General features: G+C 40.2%; 1 protein-coding gene and 1 non-coding gene across 3 annotated transcripts in view; one reads left to right on the forward strand and one right to left on the reverse strand.

Moving 5' to 3' along the window:
- ILRUN (inflammation and lipid regulator with UBA-like and NBR1-like domains) overlaps positions 1-16,489 on the reverse strand; it is a 95,565-nt gene that overhangs the window by 15,251 nt on the left and 63,825 nt on the right. For both annotated transcript variants that reach the window (XM_023253872.2, XM_023253871.2), the window contains one exon: positions 4,501-4,829. In XM_023253872.2, coding sequence (XP_023109640.1) covers positions 4,501-4,829 — 329 coding nt within the window. The remainder of the gene's footprint in view (positions 1-4,500; positions 4,830-16,489) is intronic.
- LOC111560641 lies at positions 9,322-9,424 on the forward strand. Its single transcript, XR_002742644.1, has one exon. It is a non-coding gene; the product is annotated as a U6 spliceosomal RNA (small nuclear RNA).

Consider the following 16,489-nt stretch of genomic DNA (forward strand, 5'->3'; position numbering starts at 1 on the left):
ATTACTGGCAAATAAGAAAACGAAGCATCTAATTTTAACAGGACTTATCTTTTCCTTCTGGACTTCTAGAAATTCTTTTTTTTTTTTTTTAAACTATTCTCACACTGTCCAAACAGAAGCTATCCTGGCCTCTAGAGAGGAGTCAGAGAGCTAGAATTCATGGTGAGACTGGCCTGGAGTCAACAGAGTGAGTACCTATCCTACTGCGACTCTGTCCTCAGAGGCTCTTGGGCTAATCACATAGAAAGGCTCATTAAAATAGCCCTACTCTTCACCAATACTTGATCTGACTGTTCATATGGCACAGGTCAACCATAACTGAGCTGACAACGAGGCCAGCCAATTTCTAACAAAAGCGAGGAGTCAGATTTATGAATCTTTTGTAGGTCAGCATATACTTACTTTCCTGACTCCCTCTGACAGCTCTCATGCAGGGAGGGGCCAGGCCCTCTGGATTGTAGGATGGAGCTAGAGCAGGCATTCCCACCCAGAGTTTCCCCCGAGACACGGAGTACTGAGTCCAGAGAGCTTATGGCTATTCAAGTGCAGCTGGGGAAAGGGTTCCAGAGATGCCTAGTTCCTGGCACTGACATACGTGCCATTATGTTGACATATCCACGCAGCCCTCATGGAGCAGGTGCATGAAGCAATCTTTTTATTTCATCCTACCAACCTTAGCAAGTTAAACTGTAACTATGGAAGCAGCAGGGAATTATATCTGCCTACTACAACCATGGTCATGGGCTTCTAGAGCATCATGTTCTTTCTCAGCCTTAATGGCAGGCAGGGAATTTCTTTAGAATAAGTCAAATCTACTGCCAACTCTGATCCCGGACACCAAGGCATAAGGTATTCCTCCTATCCATCCAATGAAGACAACACCCTGGGGTGAACTGAAAACACATGTCCCAACTCTAGAGCCCCAAGGGTCTCTTTCATCCTTTCCATTCATTTATAAATAAAAGGGTGCTAATTATTATAAACACCACAAGGTTTATGTACCCCAAGAGTTATAAGAATAGTTCTTATTTTTATCAACCAGGAAAAGAAGTCACTACTTTAAAGATTCAACAAACAAGGGAACTCTCCAAACAGGCAATCTTCAGTTTACATTAGAGCCACTTATCTTATTTCAACTCTGCTTTCTTTTTACTCCTTCATGATATTGATCATCAGTTCAGTAAATGCTCTCACTCAACATAGCCTCCAGCCCAAAAGGAGGATCTAGGGAGAGCCCAGGTTCACCTACTAATAATGAGTTTTAGTAATGTGGCACCTTGGATTTGAATCCCAGCTCTGCCTCTCAATAGCTATGTAATATTGGGCAAGTAACCAGGTCCCTTTGAGCTTTTGTTTTCTTGTCAAAAAATGAGATGATACGTGTAAAGTACTTGGCAACACATCTGGCACATGTGAACAGCTAAAAAGTAATTCTGGCATATAACTGATCTCATCACTGTGTCAAGTACACCCTTCAAGTATACCTTCGAACATACTTGAGCATGCCTGCCTTTAAAAATAAATAAATCTAGGGGTGTCTTGGTGGCTCAGCAGGTTAAGTGTCTGACTTCAGTTTAGGTCATGATCTCGTGGTTCACGAGTTCTAGCCCCACATGGAGATCTGTGCTGACAGCTCAGAGCCTGGAGCCTGCTTTGACTCTGTCTCCCTCTCTCTCCGCTCCTCCCCATTCGTGCTCGCGCGCGCTCCCTCTCTCTCTCTCAAAAACATTAAAATAGTTTTTTAAATTTTATAATAAATAAATCTATATTCTCAAGCCAAACATGAATGTTTAGAATTATGAATAAACTCTGCTTTAAGATATCCATTTAAGTACAGTCCCAAATCTTTTCAAAGTCATTTATAATTATTTCATCCACTGCTCCTCAAATGAAAGCACTGCAAATGACTGAACCCTTCTCTCGTTGTCCATCATCCACATCTCCCGACCACACGTCTCTTACTCATTCTGCCCTCAGCACTTAAACTGTACCTCCACTCTCTTTCCTGTCTATCCTTCCAAATCTATCCTTTGAAAACCCTTTTCCATCAACCCAACCTCTTCTTCCTCTCTGCCCTAACTCTGATCCAGTCATACACACAAATTACAAAACACACTTTGACTGTTGTTCTCAGTCCATACTTCATCTTGACTGAACTGTTCTCTAATTGCTGTGTACATGTTTCATCTCCCCTACTGTACTGTAAGCTACTAGTTGGAAGGGGTAACTTCATTTATTCAAGTCTCCTACTGAACAACGTACACTGATCTAAACAGTACACAGATGTGTTAATAAATATTTACTGATGACTGTTTATACCACTACCCTTGTTCCTAAGAAGTCTTAAGAGGTGGAGCTGACTCAACTTTAGCCAGAAATGCTTTTAGAGAACTTGCCAGATGTTCACCTAAGTGCATTCTGAATAAGATTCTGCTTAAATTAAGAAACAAGGGAGGCTCCAATTTCTCTTTGGCACCTAAGTGCCATATTCTCAATGTATTATAGCCAACAGTCTCCTTGAATATCATCTCCAATGAGAACCTTTTCTCTGAGGTTCTTGCAAATACTACTTCTAAATGATCCTACAGAGTTCATGACAAAAAGAAAAAATACAAAATTAGGTAACATACCATGAATTCATCAACCTCAGGAAATCTCAATAGCGTCACCTAGCCCAGCCCCTCCAAAAAAAAAAAAAAAAAAAAAAAAGTAACATGGTAGGACCTCAATTAAGGCTTGTAGGTAATCCATTCTGACCCCCCCAGTCAATCTCTCCCCAGCTCCCACACCCCAGGCCAGGGTAATGATCACAGAGTTGGCCAAAAGGCATCAGTCCCTAAAGGGGCTCCCTATAGGAGCTGCAAGCAACTGACAGGTTCACAACTTATGAAGATGAGTGCAGTGCCCTGGCCAAGAACACCAGCCCTCTCCTAAGACCACAGTGACTACTGAGCCAGGCAGCTCACAGTTGGGTGAGGGGGCTTCCATTTTATAAAGTACTTGAACAACTGGTGTTGCCTCCTCCAACTCTCATCTTCCTATTAAACTCAATTGCAAGTTCCAGTTCTAACAGGGTAAGCTTCCCTAGGGCTTGGCTCACTTAAGCACCTTGAGCAGTCATACTCTGGATGATTAAATTTAAGGAAGAAAAATCTGGAGAAATAGGAGCTTGGAAGAAAACCTTTTATTATAGTGTTTTGACATGAAGTCTTTCCTCAAATACAGGCAATTTTCTGTCTTGCCAATTAACTTCTCTTACAGCCTGTAGAACTACCATGATTCCGTAGAATCTTTTAGAACCATCTAAACAACCAAAAAAATCAATCCTTTGTTACATCACTACTGAATGAAGTCTCTTACTAGACTGTGTGGGGGAAAAAGAATTCACATCTCTAGGTTTCTTTTTAATTTGTCTCTTGATCTGGACCATATATAAAGCATTAGCCAGAAAAATACCATTCTTACAACAGACAAGCAATTTGTCCCTCAAATAAATATCCATTTTATTTTAAAAACTTGAGGGTAAATGCCAACATGAAGCAAGGGCAGACTTACCAGTTATATGATCATATAGGTGGGATGCTGGGCCTATTACACAGCATTATTAATCAGAGAAGAATGCACAGGAATGCTCACAGGCCCTGCCATACCAAACACCTCCAACAGTGAGCTCTTAGCATCAGGGCTTTATTCAGCCAACCAAAACCAACAACCAAGAACCATCATCACCTTAGCAGAGTGTGGAAGACACGGGTTAATCAGCTAGCATGGAGAGAAACAGACCAAGAAATCAAACACCCAGAAAAGTGTCTCAGAACAATCAGAATATTTAACATCATGGTGAACTTAACAATCAATTCTCTCACTGCCCCACACATAAAAAGTCAAAATATCACTTGGACCACTCTTGGTTGTGAGTGAGGAGGTAGATGGGCCACAAGAGACTGAAAATACATCGATAAGAAGACATACAAACGAGGTAAATGAAGAGAAAGCCAACAATATTTAGGATAAATAATTGAGTTTGTCTTTTTTCCTTGGAAAAAACAAAAGCCCCACCCAAAACAAAAAACAAACAAAACAACAACAACAACAAAAAACCCCTAAAACCCCCAAAACAACAAAGTAGGAGGAAATTCCAAAGGTATGTTGTTGTTCTAGGTTTAGCATACATTTATACCAGAAGGACGGCTGGTGATATTTTGACTTTCTTTTTTTTTTTTTAATGCTAAAGGTAAAAAAAAGTGTGTTCTTTCAACACCCAAACCAGAGCAGAGAGACAGTAGTAAATTACAAATGTGGATAAAGTAACATCCACAGGACATGAAGATGGGGGGGGGGGGGGGAGGGGAGAAGGGGTAGGTTTTTGTATTCTTGCTGTTGGCAGGAAAGCTAAGCAGTCTTAAAGAACATTCTAGGCTTCTAGGTTTGCCATGAAGGGGTATCACAAATCCCAAGGCCCACCACCTACCCCTTCTCCTCTTCTCCGAGGGCACCTACCTTACTGTAAGTCACTACTGATAAGTTGTTTGCGTGACTGCTGGGGGACAGATTTACAGAGTTCTGTGAGAGTCTATTCTCATCTTGCTCGGTTTGGTCAGGAGCAGGAGCCCATGTGTTTTTGCTGATCGAGTCGAACTCGGAACCCCCAGGGTCTTTTAAGTTGTTTTCATCTGATTGTCGGTTCTTTTGGGGAGAGGCAAACGGGTTGAAGTTTCCTTCTACCTTGCGATGCGGCTGTGTGTTGAACTCCGTTTCAAAAGATGACAGCTGCTGCGTTACTCCTAAAAGTCCACCCACCTCCACACTGAGAATCACCCAGATGACATCTGAAACAAAAAGGCAACTCACATCAATGACAGGCATACCCTCAAGGCCCACAGCAGCCACCACCAAAAACCCCAACCATCACCCAAAGCATAAAGAGCTAATTTTAAAAGCTTGCTGACAAAGTAGCGCAGTGCATTTGCACTGCGTGATTTTTTACATTTTTGGTAATGTCAAGTTCAAACTCCAGTACACATTCAGTAGAGGTCTATCGTAAGACCCATGAAACTATTTGTGAAAAGGTTACCAGCTGATTCTGATGCACAGCCACATTTGGAAATCACTGCTCCAGAGAACAATCATCTTTAGGTAGAAACCCAAAAGCTATTTTCCCAGAATTATAATCTTTGTGGTTTTTGCTTTATTTTGAATGTATATAACTTAGAAAACTCAGGGCAGGCATAATTCTTGAGCCAAAAAATGCTTATAATTACTATAATAAGCAACCTATCAACTGTCCCCTCCCTACCTCTAGCAATTTAGAGTGACTACATGTTGTCTGAACTAGGACAATTGAGAATAAAGGGGGAAGCTATTAATAATGATACCAGGACATAAGTGTAAACCAGCACTAACCCTGACTATTAAGACAAATATCACCTAGGGTGTTTTTTCTCCTAACAACCTATGTGATCAAAGGATACCAAAAATTTAGTCTGTCCCAGACTTTCTAAAATAATCCAACTCAACACCAACTTTGCCTTTGTTATAATAGAGGGACACCCCACCATCTACATTGAAACCATAAGACATTTGTTTTAGAAGATGCACCACAGGACTTTTGGTCATAATTCAGTTATTTCCTCAACTGCCAAAGCTAAGTGTTCAAATAGAAGAATAAAGAAAGAGGCTGTTTCCTTTGATGTTTGGCACCTCAATTTAGAGAACAGTGACATCAACTTTCCTGCTGGAAGGCTTTTAAAAAGCAAGCTGCAGGAAGGCCAAGAAGTGGGAACCCAGCTGAAAAAAATATGAAAATCTGTCCAAGGCTCTTAAATAACTGCTGAATGATTGATAAGAAAAGGCTAATAAAATTCATCGGTTACCTAAACAGAAATACAGGTAATATTAAGCCTAGCGGGGGAAAAAACACTAAAAAGTATAGTGAGGAGATTGAGGAAAACCCTCTTGGGCTGTGCTTATTCTCAATTTTCAATGTGGGTTCTGTATCTGAGGACGGCCATAAATACTCAATTTGTGTTCAGTGGTTTGGGAGCTCTATTAAAAACTTGGTTGCAAGCAAACAGCTAGGAGCCAGAACCCTAGTAAGTGGAGATGCAGTGACACCTGCTGTTCACTTCTGGAACTAGCAATTCTTTGCAGCCACTAGCTGTGCTAGCATGTTAGGAATGGGGATCCATTCCAGACACTTTTCATTAAGGCAAAGGTGAATCCTCATGTAAACTAGTACCATAAAAGTTCAACCTGTTAATTAACATTGTAAGCCAGGATATTCAGCATGCCACTTCACTCAGAAATCTGGGACAGTGCCAGGAATAGTGGGTCAGAGAACTTTCATTCAAAGCTTGAAGTCAATCTCATAAACCAACATGATGTAGGCTTTAAAGAACAATTCAATGGCAGGCACCCGAGGGAGATTCATTCCATGCTTTCCTCTCCTAGCTTTCTAACCAAAGGCAACATTTCTTCGCTCTATTGTTTGTTTTCCCTAAACAGATATGCCCTGTCTTACAGCATATTAATTCTTACTTCTTCTCTTTCACCCCTCTGTTTTCCAAAATCCTTTTGTAAGTACATAATGTTTTACATACTCAGCTACAGGTCATGGGCTTCCTTCACTTTGCTTATGGGAAAGGATAGTCTTCTGAAGACTGTTATCAGTATATGAGGCTAATGACATTTTCCTCCCTGGCTTTAAGAGCTAAAGCTTCTTTCATATAACTCATAGAGCCATGTCACATGTAAGCCACTGCACTCTCTTCACCTTGGCTATTCTTCTGTACTGTTCACAGGCTAAATACAGTAGCTGTAAAGAGAAGGTCATTTAAGAAACCATTGGTTTATAAACGCCAACAATGAACACTCCAGTTCTGATCTTCTAAATATATGTCTTCTACATGGTTCAATCTCAGCCATGTAGGTACTACCACTAGCCTTCGCATTTCAGAATGTGTCCATTCCAATCATGGTGTGTGTGTGTGTGAGTGTGTGTTAAACAAATAAGAACAGCGACAGAAATGGACCCAATAAGCTTGTTTCAGAGAGGCTGACCATTTCCAGTTCTTGCCAGATGCCTTAATTACTGAGATAAGAACTGCCAGCCACGTTATTTTATTACTTGTGATGATAAAATCATAGCTGTAAGAAATCTTAGGGGTCATCTAATGGAACAGCTGCACTTTCTTGATAAAGGATCTGAGGTCTGGAGGTAGAAGTGATGGGCCCAAGATCAGATTTCAAGTTAAAAGCCAACTTACATGGTGACTGAGAACGCTCAACTCAGAGTAACTGGTATAGCTCATATTTATTTTTCCTCAACAGGAACTTGAGAACCCAAGAATCCAGGGAACTAAAGCTATAGTTAAGTCAGTCTTATTTCCCAGGCCAAAGTATCTTTACCCACAAACATATATGATCTTTGGCACCAATAATAAGAACGGGCCAACATTCTAGGATGTCCTAGAAAAGTAGCCAATAAAGTAGAACCAAGTGCCAAGCCTACACATTCAGGGCTTAAGAGCAAATGGAGAAACTGATTTTAGAACGTGTTGCCTTAAGGTGGTTTTCAAAAAGCACCTGGACCAGGACTTTGGAACTAGATGGTACTGTAAATATTGTTTCATTCAATTCGTCCCTTTTACATATAAAACCTTCAGCAAGTATATAACTTTAATAAGTATAAACTTCCTTTTGTAGAAATGTATGATAAATTACTGAAGAGAGAACATGAACTTTTTATTTCTTAAGTTTAGATTAGAAATGCAGAATAAAAGGGAAATATTTTACTTGAAGCCCAACTCCATAATCTTAATGAACCATGGTGATATACAAAGACATCTCAGATTATGGTGGATATGTTAAAAACATATCTAAAAGCTAGCATCACAGATCAAATCACATTATAATAAACATAAATAAACATCTACAATTTGTCCACCAAAACAGAATTGCTACAAATCAGTACAATATTTAAACTGGTAAATTTGTTTCTTGTGGGGATATGGGTTATAAGACAGGTACAGTATGGGTTACATGTGTACTGGGGATGAACAGTGAAATGGTGGGAGCAAGGTTCCTCATTGTTGAAGAAGGATATTATAGATGAGCAAGAAAAGAAAACATTCTAAAATGAACTCTGTGGTACTAAATTAAAGTCCAAGACATCAATATAAACTCATGTTTATCTTGATATACATGCACATGAAGAAACACAGAAACAATGATATGTCGATATTCAGAGATTAGTATGTATACACATGCTACCCAGCTCTGCCTGCTGAGAAGGCCTAGAAGTAATGACAGCCCAGCAGCATTAAACATACCCAGTGGCCAGTGGTTTCTGAACTCCATTCTCCAATAAAAAGAACAAGGGGTCCTCAGAAAAATGGCTGATTCTAGGGCTAAGTCACGGAAAATATAAAATGAGCCTGGACTATATTTGTAGTATCAGAAAGTAAGGAAGTGTTCAAAAAAAACCAAAAGGATAAGAGTATGTCAAAGGGATGCATGAGTCACCTAAAAGACCTCCCTCTGGCCAAAGCTGGAATAATTCGGGCAACGAGATAAATAACATAGTACTGGATTATAACTCAAAGTATAAAAAAAATACCCATGAGTCCTTAGTGATATAAACAAATGATTAAATAAATTGATGAGAAGAGTCAAATTTCTTTACATAAGAACTCTAAATAAGGGGTCCTTGGCTCACTTACAACTCTTGATCTCAGCTCCAACTCTTGATCTCAGTTCAGGTCTTGATCTGAGGATCGTGAGTTCAAGCCCTGCGTTGGGCTCTGTGCTAGGTGAGAAGCCTTCTTAAAGAACTCCAAATAATATACGCAGATACTCCTCCTTCGAAGAGATGGAGTTTAATTCCATATATCTCCCAACCCATTTTGAGTATGGACTAGACTCAGTGATTTGCTTCCAAAGAACAGAGTAGGGAATGAAAAAAACAATAACTTTTACAACAGATAAACTGGCAACCAAACAATTTAATCAAGTGACCAATTTTAATCACTAGTGATGTTATGGAAACATCAGGTGCCCCCTGGGAGGCAGCATTGTTCCCCAAACCTGTAACATCAGTCTAAATTGAGGAAAACATCATAAAGGCTCAACTGGGGGACATTATAAAAAGTAATTGCCAGTATTCCTCTAAACTATCAGGGGTCATGAAAAATATGGAAAAGACTGACAAACTGTCAGGGATCAGAGGAGACTGAAAGACAAGACAACTACATGTAATGTGGTATCCTAGGACGGATTCTGGAGGTCATGAGTGGAAAAACTGGTAAAAACTAAAGTCTGTGCTCACTTTGGCAGTGCATATATTAAAACTGGAACGATACAGAGAAGATTAATGTGGCCGCTGTGCAAAGATGACATGAGAATTCGTGAAGTGTTCCACGTTTTTTTCAAAAATCTAAATAAAGTCTGGAATTTAGTTAATAGTAATGTGCCAATGGTGAGGTCTTCCTTCTAACGAGTCGTCCATTCAACTAGACACACGAGTTCACTCTTCCATGCAGTGTGATGTCTCTCTTCTTCTGTGCAACCCCTTCTCAGTACACCAGTAAGGGCCAGTTAACAGTCTTCGAACGAACAGCAACAACTATACAAATAAGTCATCATCTGGATGTGCATGTTGGGCTGAAGCTGCCCAACGACATCCAGAGCTTGCTTCTGTGACAGAAGTCACTTACAGAAAGCAATAATCTGCCACATCAATATGTTCCACTTGGTCTGGACATCCCCAGGGAAAAGGCCAGGAGACTTGAGAAAGCACAACTTTTAAATACTAAGTTTACAAAGACACCTCAAAATGGTTGAAACTGTGTCTAGGACTGAAATCTTGTAGGCTTCTGACGCCTAGAGCAAATGCCTTAGACTTGTCCCCAGGAGTCGTGAAACAATGCCACAACACCAGGAGACACAGCCTGGCTTTAGTCAGTGTGTACATCGAAGACTACCATGGAGGTCATATCTAGGTTTGGACGTCGTGAATTCAAATCCTAAAGCTCAATGCACCTTAAAGTGCAAGAGGAACATCACATTTCCCCTGAGGATTAAGAAACAACTTGGATCTGGAGAAGTAAAGAGGCTCTAATCGAACTGCTGGGCTAAAGCTATGGGTTCACATTTCATCTCTGTAGGAGGGCTGGATATGTACTGCCCAGCTTCCATGACAGAGGCTTGAAAGGAGAGAGTTTGAGCACTGGTAGTCTATGGACCACAACTTGCTAGACAGTAAGCAATTCAAAGGTCAGTGTTATGAGCAAGTCTCAACATGCTTGTGTCTGTCTCTAGGAACTACCAAGGCAGCAGTGTTTGTGTACCACTGTGAAAAAGAGGCACTTCCAGTTGTCCTTGTCTCAACTTCCCAGTCTCAACTTCCGATCTACATTTCCACCTTATTTACTCCACACAGAGCCTTGCTCCCATGACACGTGCCCATATACTTTTGCTATGTTTACCAACACACCACCTATCGCAGCATCTAAGGGGGAAGAAGGCTGAGCAGGCTCCAGTTCATCAGCTGCTCAGAGTGACTGCTGAAGGATAGCCTCTACTCAAACCCTGTTCCCTACCCATCCTCATTCCCTACCCCATCTTGCCACAAAAGCATTAGAACCTTGTACCTTGGTTTCAGTATTATTCTTAGGAATTTCCTTTTAAAATGCAAATGCCCCTCCAAGGAATATATTAAACTACCTTAATATATTAAGGTCATTATCAAATCAACAACATTATCAAATCAACCAATAGGCACAAGTTCAAAAAGGGGAGAGGAAAGGGCCTAAGAAAGAGCAGCGAAAGCCTGGATGAGATGAGATGAGATGAGATGAGAAGGGTTCCTGGGGCCCTGTATAACAGGGAGAGGGGCTTGGAAAGAAAAGCTGAAACGGCAACAAAGAAACTATTCCTATTTCACAATTTTCCCACATCATGCCCTATTTACCAATTATGAGCTCTCACCTTAATTTAGGGGTGGGGTGGGAGACTACAGTGATCATTTAATTACTTAACTACTTGCTTCAGTCATAGGAAACAAAAATCTATACTTCCCAAATCCAGTAAATCAGTGCCATGGAACTGAAAGAGTAAAAATATATCTGAGATAAAAGATGGAGATCAGCTCAGAATGAAAAATGAAAAAAAATAACCCTACCATGAACTGGGCTTGAAGTACAGACACTTACTTATAGATAGAGGCAGGTGCAAAGTTAACAGGAAACATTATTTCTCCCAAGGTCAGGCAGCCCCTATAAAATGCTGTTAACAACCCTCCAAGTGACTATTGCTTTCTTACCAATGATGCCCCCAGACCCATTCTGTTATAGCATCTATTACTGAGGATACCCAAATGTTAAACTGCCCCTGCCTCAAGATAGCATTCAAACCCTAATTAATCCCCCCTTCTAATCCTGCCTCAGAAATAGCTGCCAATCCCAAATTGATCCCCATTTCCCTTAGAGCTTTCTCAGAATCCTTCAGCAAGAACCCAAACCTTACAAAGGCTGCTTCCCTCCTCCCTTTTGTTGTGTGGCATTCCAGAGTTCCCCTGAAATGCCTGCCCTCACCATATTAGCATCCATAAATCCAGCTGTGTCAGATACAAGCTTGTTTCAGGTGACCTTTGAAACCAGAAGCCTTCATCTCTTCCCCCTCTTGGCTTCAACTTATAGACGCAGAGACTCCAGCCCTTCCTATTTCCCTTCTGGTACAGACAGCCCTCCCCCGAAGTGGGCCCAGCTGGCCCAGCCACCAGCTGACATTAAAGGCAAGAGGAAGGCATTCATTCAATGGTAAGATGGTGAGAAAAAAGACAGAAGGAACAGCCTCAAGAATGAAGAAAACACAGGGACACCTGGGTGGCTCAGTCAGCTGAGCATCCATCAGGTCATGATCTCGTGGTCGGTTCATGAGTTCAAGTCCCACATCGGGCTTGCTACTGTCAGCACGGAGCCCACTTTGGAGCCCACTTCGGATCCTCTGTCTGCCTCTCACTCTGCCCCCCCACCACTTGTGCTCTCTCAAACATAAATAAACATTAAAAAAAAAAGAATAGGGGCGTTCGCTTTCAAATGTCCCCTCTCTGTAAAGAGAGCTTTCCTATTATTCTTACTTTCTTATCTTATTAACAAAACAAAAAATTAAAAAAGAACAAAGAAAACACAAAAGTAGAAGCCTAGTCACAAATGTTTCAAGGAGGACAGTCATCAACTGGGTCCAGTGCAACTAATAATTCAAGTAAGTTGCGAAGTGAGAACAAAGCATGGACTATAGCATCATGCAGGTCACTGGTGTTTTGGAAAGAGGAGTTTCAGTGGTGCGGACAGAAGCCTGATAGAAAGAATTCAAGAGTCTAGAAATCAGGAGGTGGAGACAGCCATTACTGATACAAAATTTTCCAAGGAATTTTTCTATGAAGGAGAGCAGTGAAATGGGGAAGAAACTGGAGGAGGAAAATAATAGCATTATATGTAACAGCAAGAATTTTTTAAAAACTTGAATGTCCATCAATAGTGACTGGCTGTAAAAATGAAGACATTCTACCAGAGGGGATACTCCACAGTCATAAAAAGAAATGAGGATTTCTAGAGTGATCTCTGGAATATATTATCAAGTGGGGGGGGAAAAAAGATGCAGATCAGTATCTTTAGTTATGATACTTTTGTGTAAGAAAAGGGTCAAATTTCTATGTGTTGGCTAGTATTTGCAAAACAACACTGAACAGATAAACCATAAATAAATAAAAATGAGTATCTTAGGGGGAGGAAGGGACTGGCTGAAGGAGGCAGTAATGGGAAACTTCTCTAAATATTCCTAAATTGTGACTTAGAAATAGTAGAAATGTCTTAGATAATGAAGAAAAAAAACCCAGCCAAACAACAACAACAAAAAGAAAACAAAAACAAACAACCTAGGTCAAAGGGAAACACAGTAAGGACTGGAGATCAATTCTGTAGGATGGTGACTGGCATAGGATAGGTGCACAATAAATAGCAAATTATCTATGCACAATTTAAGCAGCACCATTTAAGTAGCATTAAAAAAAACAAACAAAATATGTTTACGGTGTTGCCATGTTGGAAGTTAGTCAATGTTAAGAGTAATGTCTGATGACTGGCTATGTCTAGTTAGAGGACTATGACAATGACAGTAAACAAAAAGCAGATAAGGCCTCCTTACTTGGGCAAGTTAACATTTAATGTTGTAACTTAAAAATCAACTACTTTGATAAGACTGGGCATTAACTTGTCAGTGAACACCACCTGTGGTATGGAAGACAACACCACAAAATAGTAGCCAGTTTTCAATCAAGCATATTACTTTACAGCAGACTGCTCTGCAGACCACCTACATCAAGAACATGAGGGCTATGTGTGAAAAAAACAGATTCCTGGATCCCTAACTGCAATGAACTAAATAGGTTTCATATATAAAATCTAAGAGTGTATGATACCTATAAAAAGGGTATTTAACCTTTAACTTTTTCTCCTCATTCATTAGTTTCACTGAAAGCAACTAGAGCACCAACTCCTTCCTCTAAAAATTGGCAAGTAAAGGTAAAGAATCAAGCACTGAGTCTAGCCTGACTGTGAAACTGAATTGCAAGATATCACTGTTGATGAAGAAAACTTTTCTTTTTATGCCAGAACTACTCCAGCTAATAATGTGGGTGGAAGAAATAATCACTTTGTAACCCCTGATGAAATGACTTAGGCAATAATCATCAATGAATGAAAGCCATTAGGCTAAAGGTTGCTTGAGAAGGAGGACCTCCGCAATGGAGGGATCAGGCAGTCACTACTTGAACCCTTTGATCGCTCTCGGCATCACTAAAACCATAACAATTTTCAAAAGCCAAAACAATTTTGAAAAAAGAATGACATTGGAAGTCTCACACTTCCTGATTGTAAAACTTACTAAAATACTACAGTAATCAAAATAGTGTGGTACTGGTAAAAAGATGTACAGATCAACAGAAGAAAAGAGAGACAGTTCAGAAGCAAACCCTCCCATATATGGCCAAATGATTTCTGACAAGGCTGGCATGGCCATTCAAAAGGGAAAGGACAGGGCGCCTGGGTGGCTCAGTCAGTTGGGCATCCGAATTCGGCTCAGGTCATGGTATCACAGTTCATTGGCTTGAGGCCTGCATCAGGCTCTGTGCTGACAGCTCAGAGCCTGGAGCCTGCTTCGAATTCTGTGTCTGCCTCTCTCTCTGCCTCTCCCCAGCTCACACTCTGTCTCTCTCACTCTCAAAAATAAAATAAAAATGTTAAAAAAATTTTTTTAAAGGGAAGGGACAGTCTTTTCAACAAGCGCTGTTAAATATCATATCATATTCAAACTGAATATCATATACAAAAGAATAAAGATGGAACCTTACTTTCACACTACATAGGTACAAGAATTACCTCACAACAGATCAAAGACTGGAGTGCCCGGCTGGCTCGGTCAGAGGAGGATGTGACTCTTGATCTTGGGGTTGTGAATTTGAGCCCCATGGACACAGAGATTACTTAATACAACTTAAAAAAAAATGGATCTGGGGTGCCTGGGTGGCTCAGTCAGTTAAGAGTCCGACTTCGGCTCAGGTCATGATCTCACAGTTCATGGGCTTGAGCCCCGCATCAGGGTTTGGGCTGACAGCCCTGTCTTCCTGTCTTCCTGTCTCTCTGCCCCTTCCCCACTCGCACTCTGTCTCTCTCTCTCTCTCAAAAATAAATCAACATTAAAAAAATAAAATAAAATAATGGATCAAAGACCTAAACATAACAGCTTAAAGTATAAAACTCTTAGAAGAAAATATAGAGGGGTAAAAAAAAAAAGAGGAAAATATAGAGGGAAAGCTTCATGACACTGGATTTGGAAATGATTTCTTGGATATGACACAAAAAGCACAGGCAACCAAAGAAAAAATAAACTGGACTACATCAAAATTAAAACTTTCATGCATCAGGGGTGCCTGGGTGGTTCAGTTGGTTAAGCATCTGACCTCCGCTTAGGTCACAATCTCATCTCGTTGGGCTCTGTGCTGGCAGCTCAGAGCCTGGAGCCAGCTTTGGATTCTGTGTCTCCCTCTCTCTCTGCCCCTCCCCCACTCATGCTCGCTCTCTCTCTCTCTCTCTCTCTCTCTCTCAAAAATAATCAAAAAAAAAAAAAAAAACTTCTGTGCATCAAAAGACAAAATTAACAGAGTGAAAACATAACCCACAGAACAAAGAATCTGCAAATCATGTATCTGATAAGGGTTAATACCCAGAATATATAAAGAACTCCTGCCTAAAAAAAACCCAAAACCTGATTTAAAAAATAACTTTAACAGATAAACTGAATAGCCAACAAGCACATGAAAAGATGCTCAACACCACTTATCATTAGGGAAATGCATAACAAAACTCATAACACCTTACACACATTAGGATGGCTACTATCAAAAACCAGAAAATAAAATAACAAGTGTTGGCAAGGACGTGGAGAAACTGAAACCCTGGTGCACTGTTGGTGGGAGTGTAAAATGGTGCAGCCACTATGGAAAACAGCATGGAGGTTCTTCAAAAAATTAAAAATACAACTGCCATATGGTCCAGCAATTCCACTTGTAAGTGTATACCCAAAAGAACTAAAAGGAGGCTCTCAAAGAAATATTTCTATATCCACGTTCATAGCAGCATTATTCATAATATCAAAAGGTGGAAGCAATCCAAGTGTCCAGTGATGCATGAATAGACCTAAAAGTGTGGTATATACATACAACTGATTATTACTCAACCTTAAAAAGAAAAGAAATTCTGATACATGCTACAACTTGGATGAACCATCAGGACATTATGCTAAGTGAAATAAGCCAATCACAAAAGACAAATATTGTAATACTGTATGATACCACTTATATGAGGTACCAGAAGAGTCAAACTCGTAGAGACAGACAGAACAGTGGTGACGTCAAGGGTTGGAGAGAGAGAGAAATGAGAAGTTATTATTTAGTGGGTACAGAGTTTCAGTTTTGCAAGATAAAAAGAATTCTGGAGATAAGTGGTAACAATGGTTGTGTAATAAGTACTTAATGTCACTGAACTGTATACTTAAACATGGTTAAGGTGGTAAATTTTGTTATGTGTATCTCACCACAATTAAAACAAACCAACCAACAAAAAATACCCTGAGGCCCAGTAACTTTAAGTTAGTTGCTCAAGGTCAATCATGAATATATTATGTGGCAGAATCAAAAACAGAAACAGAAGTCAGCTCTTTTTAATCCTAATCTAGTACTTATCTATAACACCATGCAGCACTCCCACCGCTGGTCAGTTTTGAGTGTTCCACCAATCAGGAAACAGATACTACTTATGGAGACAACTATTTCTGACAGAAAATATGTAAATATTAACATCCTCACTATTTACATTTCTATAGCCTACTTATAAAGCATAATCTGAGTGGGTAACAGCACAACTACAGAAAATTA

This window comes from Felis catus, chromosome B2 (genome assembly GCF_018350175.1).
Source record: "Felis catus isolate Fca126 chromosome B2, F.catus_Fca126_mat1.0, whole genome shotgun sequence".
Classification (NCBI taxonomy): domain Eukaryota; kingdom Metazoa; phylum Chordata; class Mammalia; order Carnivora; family Felidae; genus Felis; species Felis catus.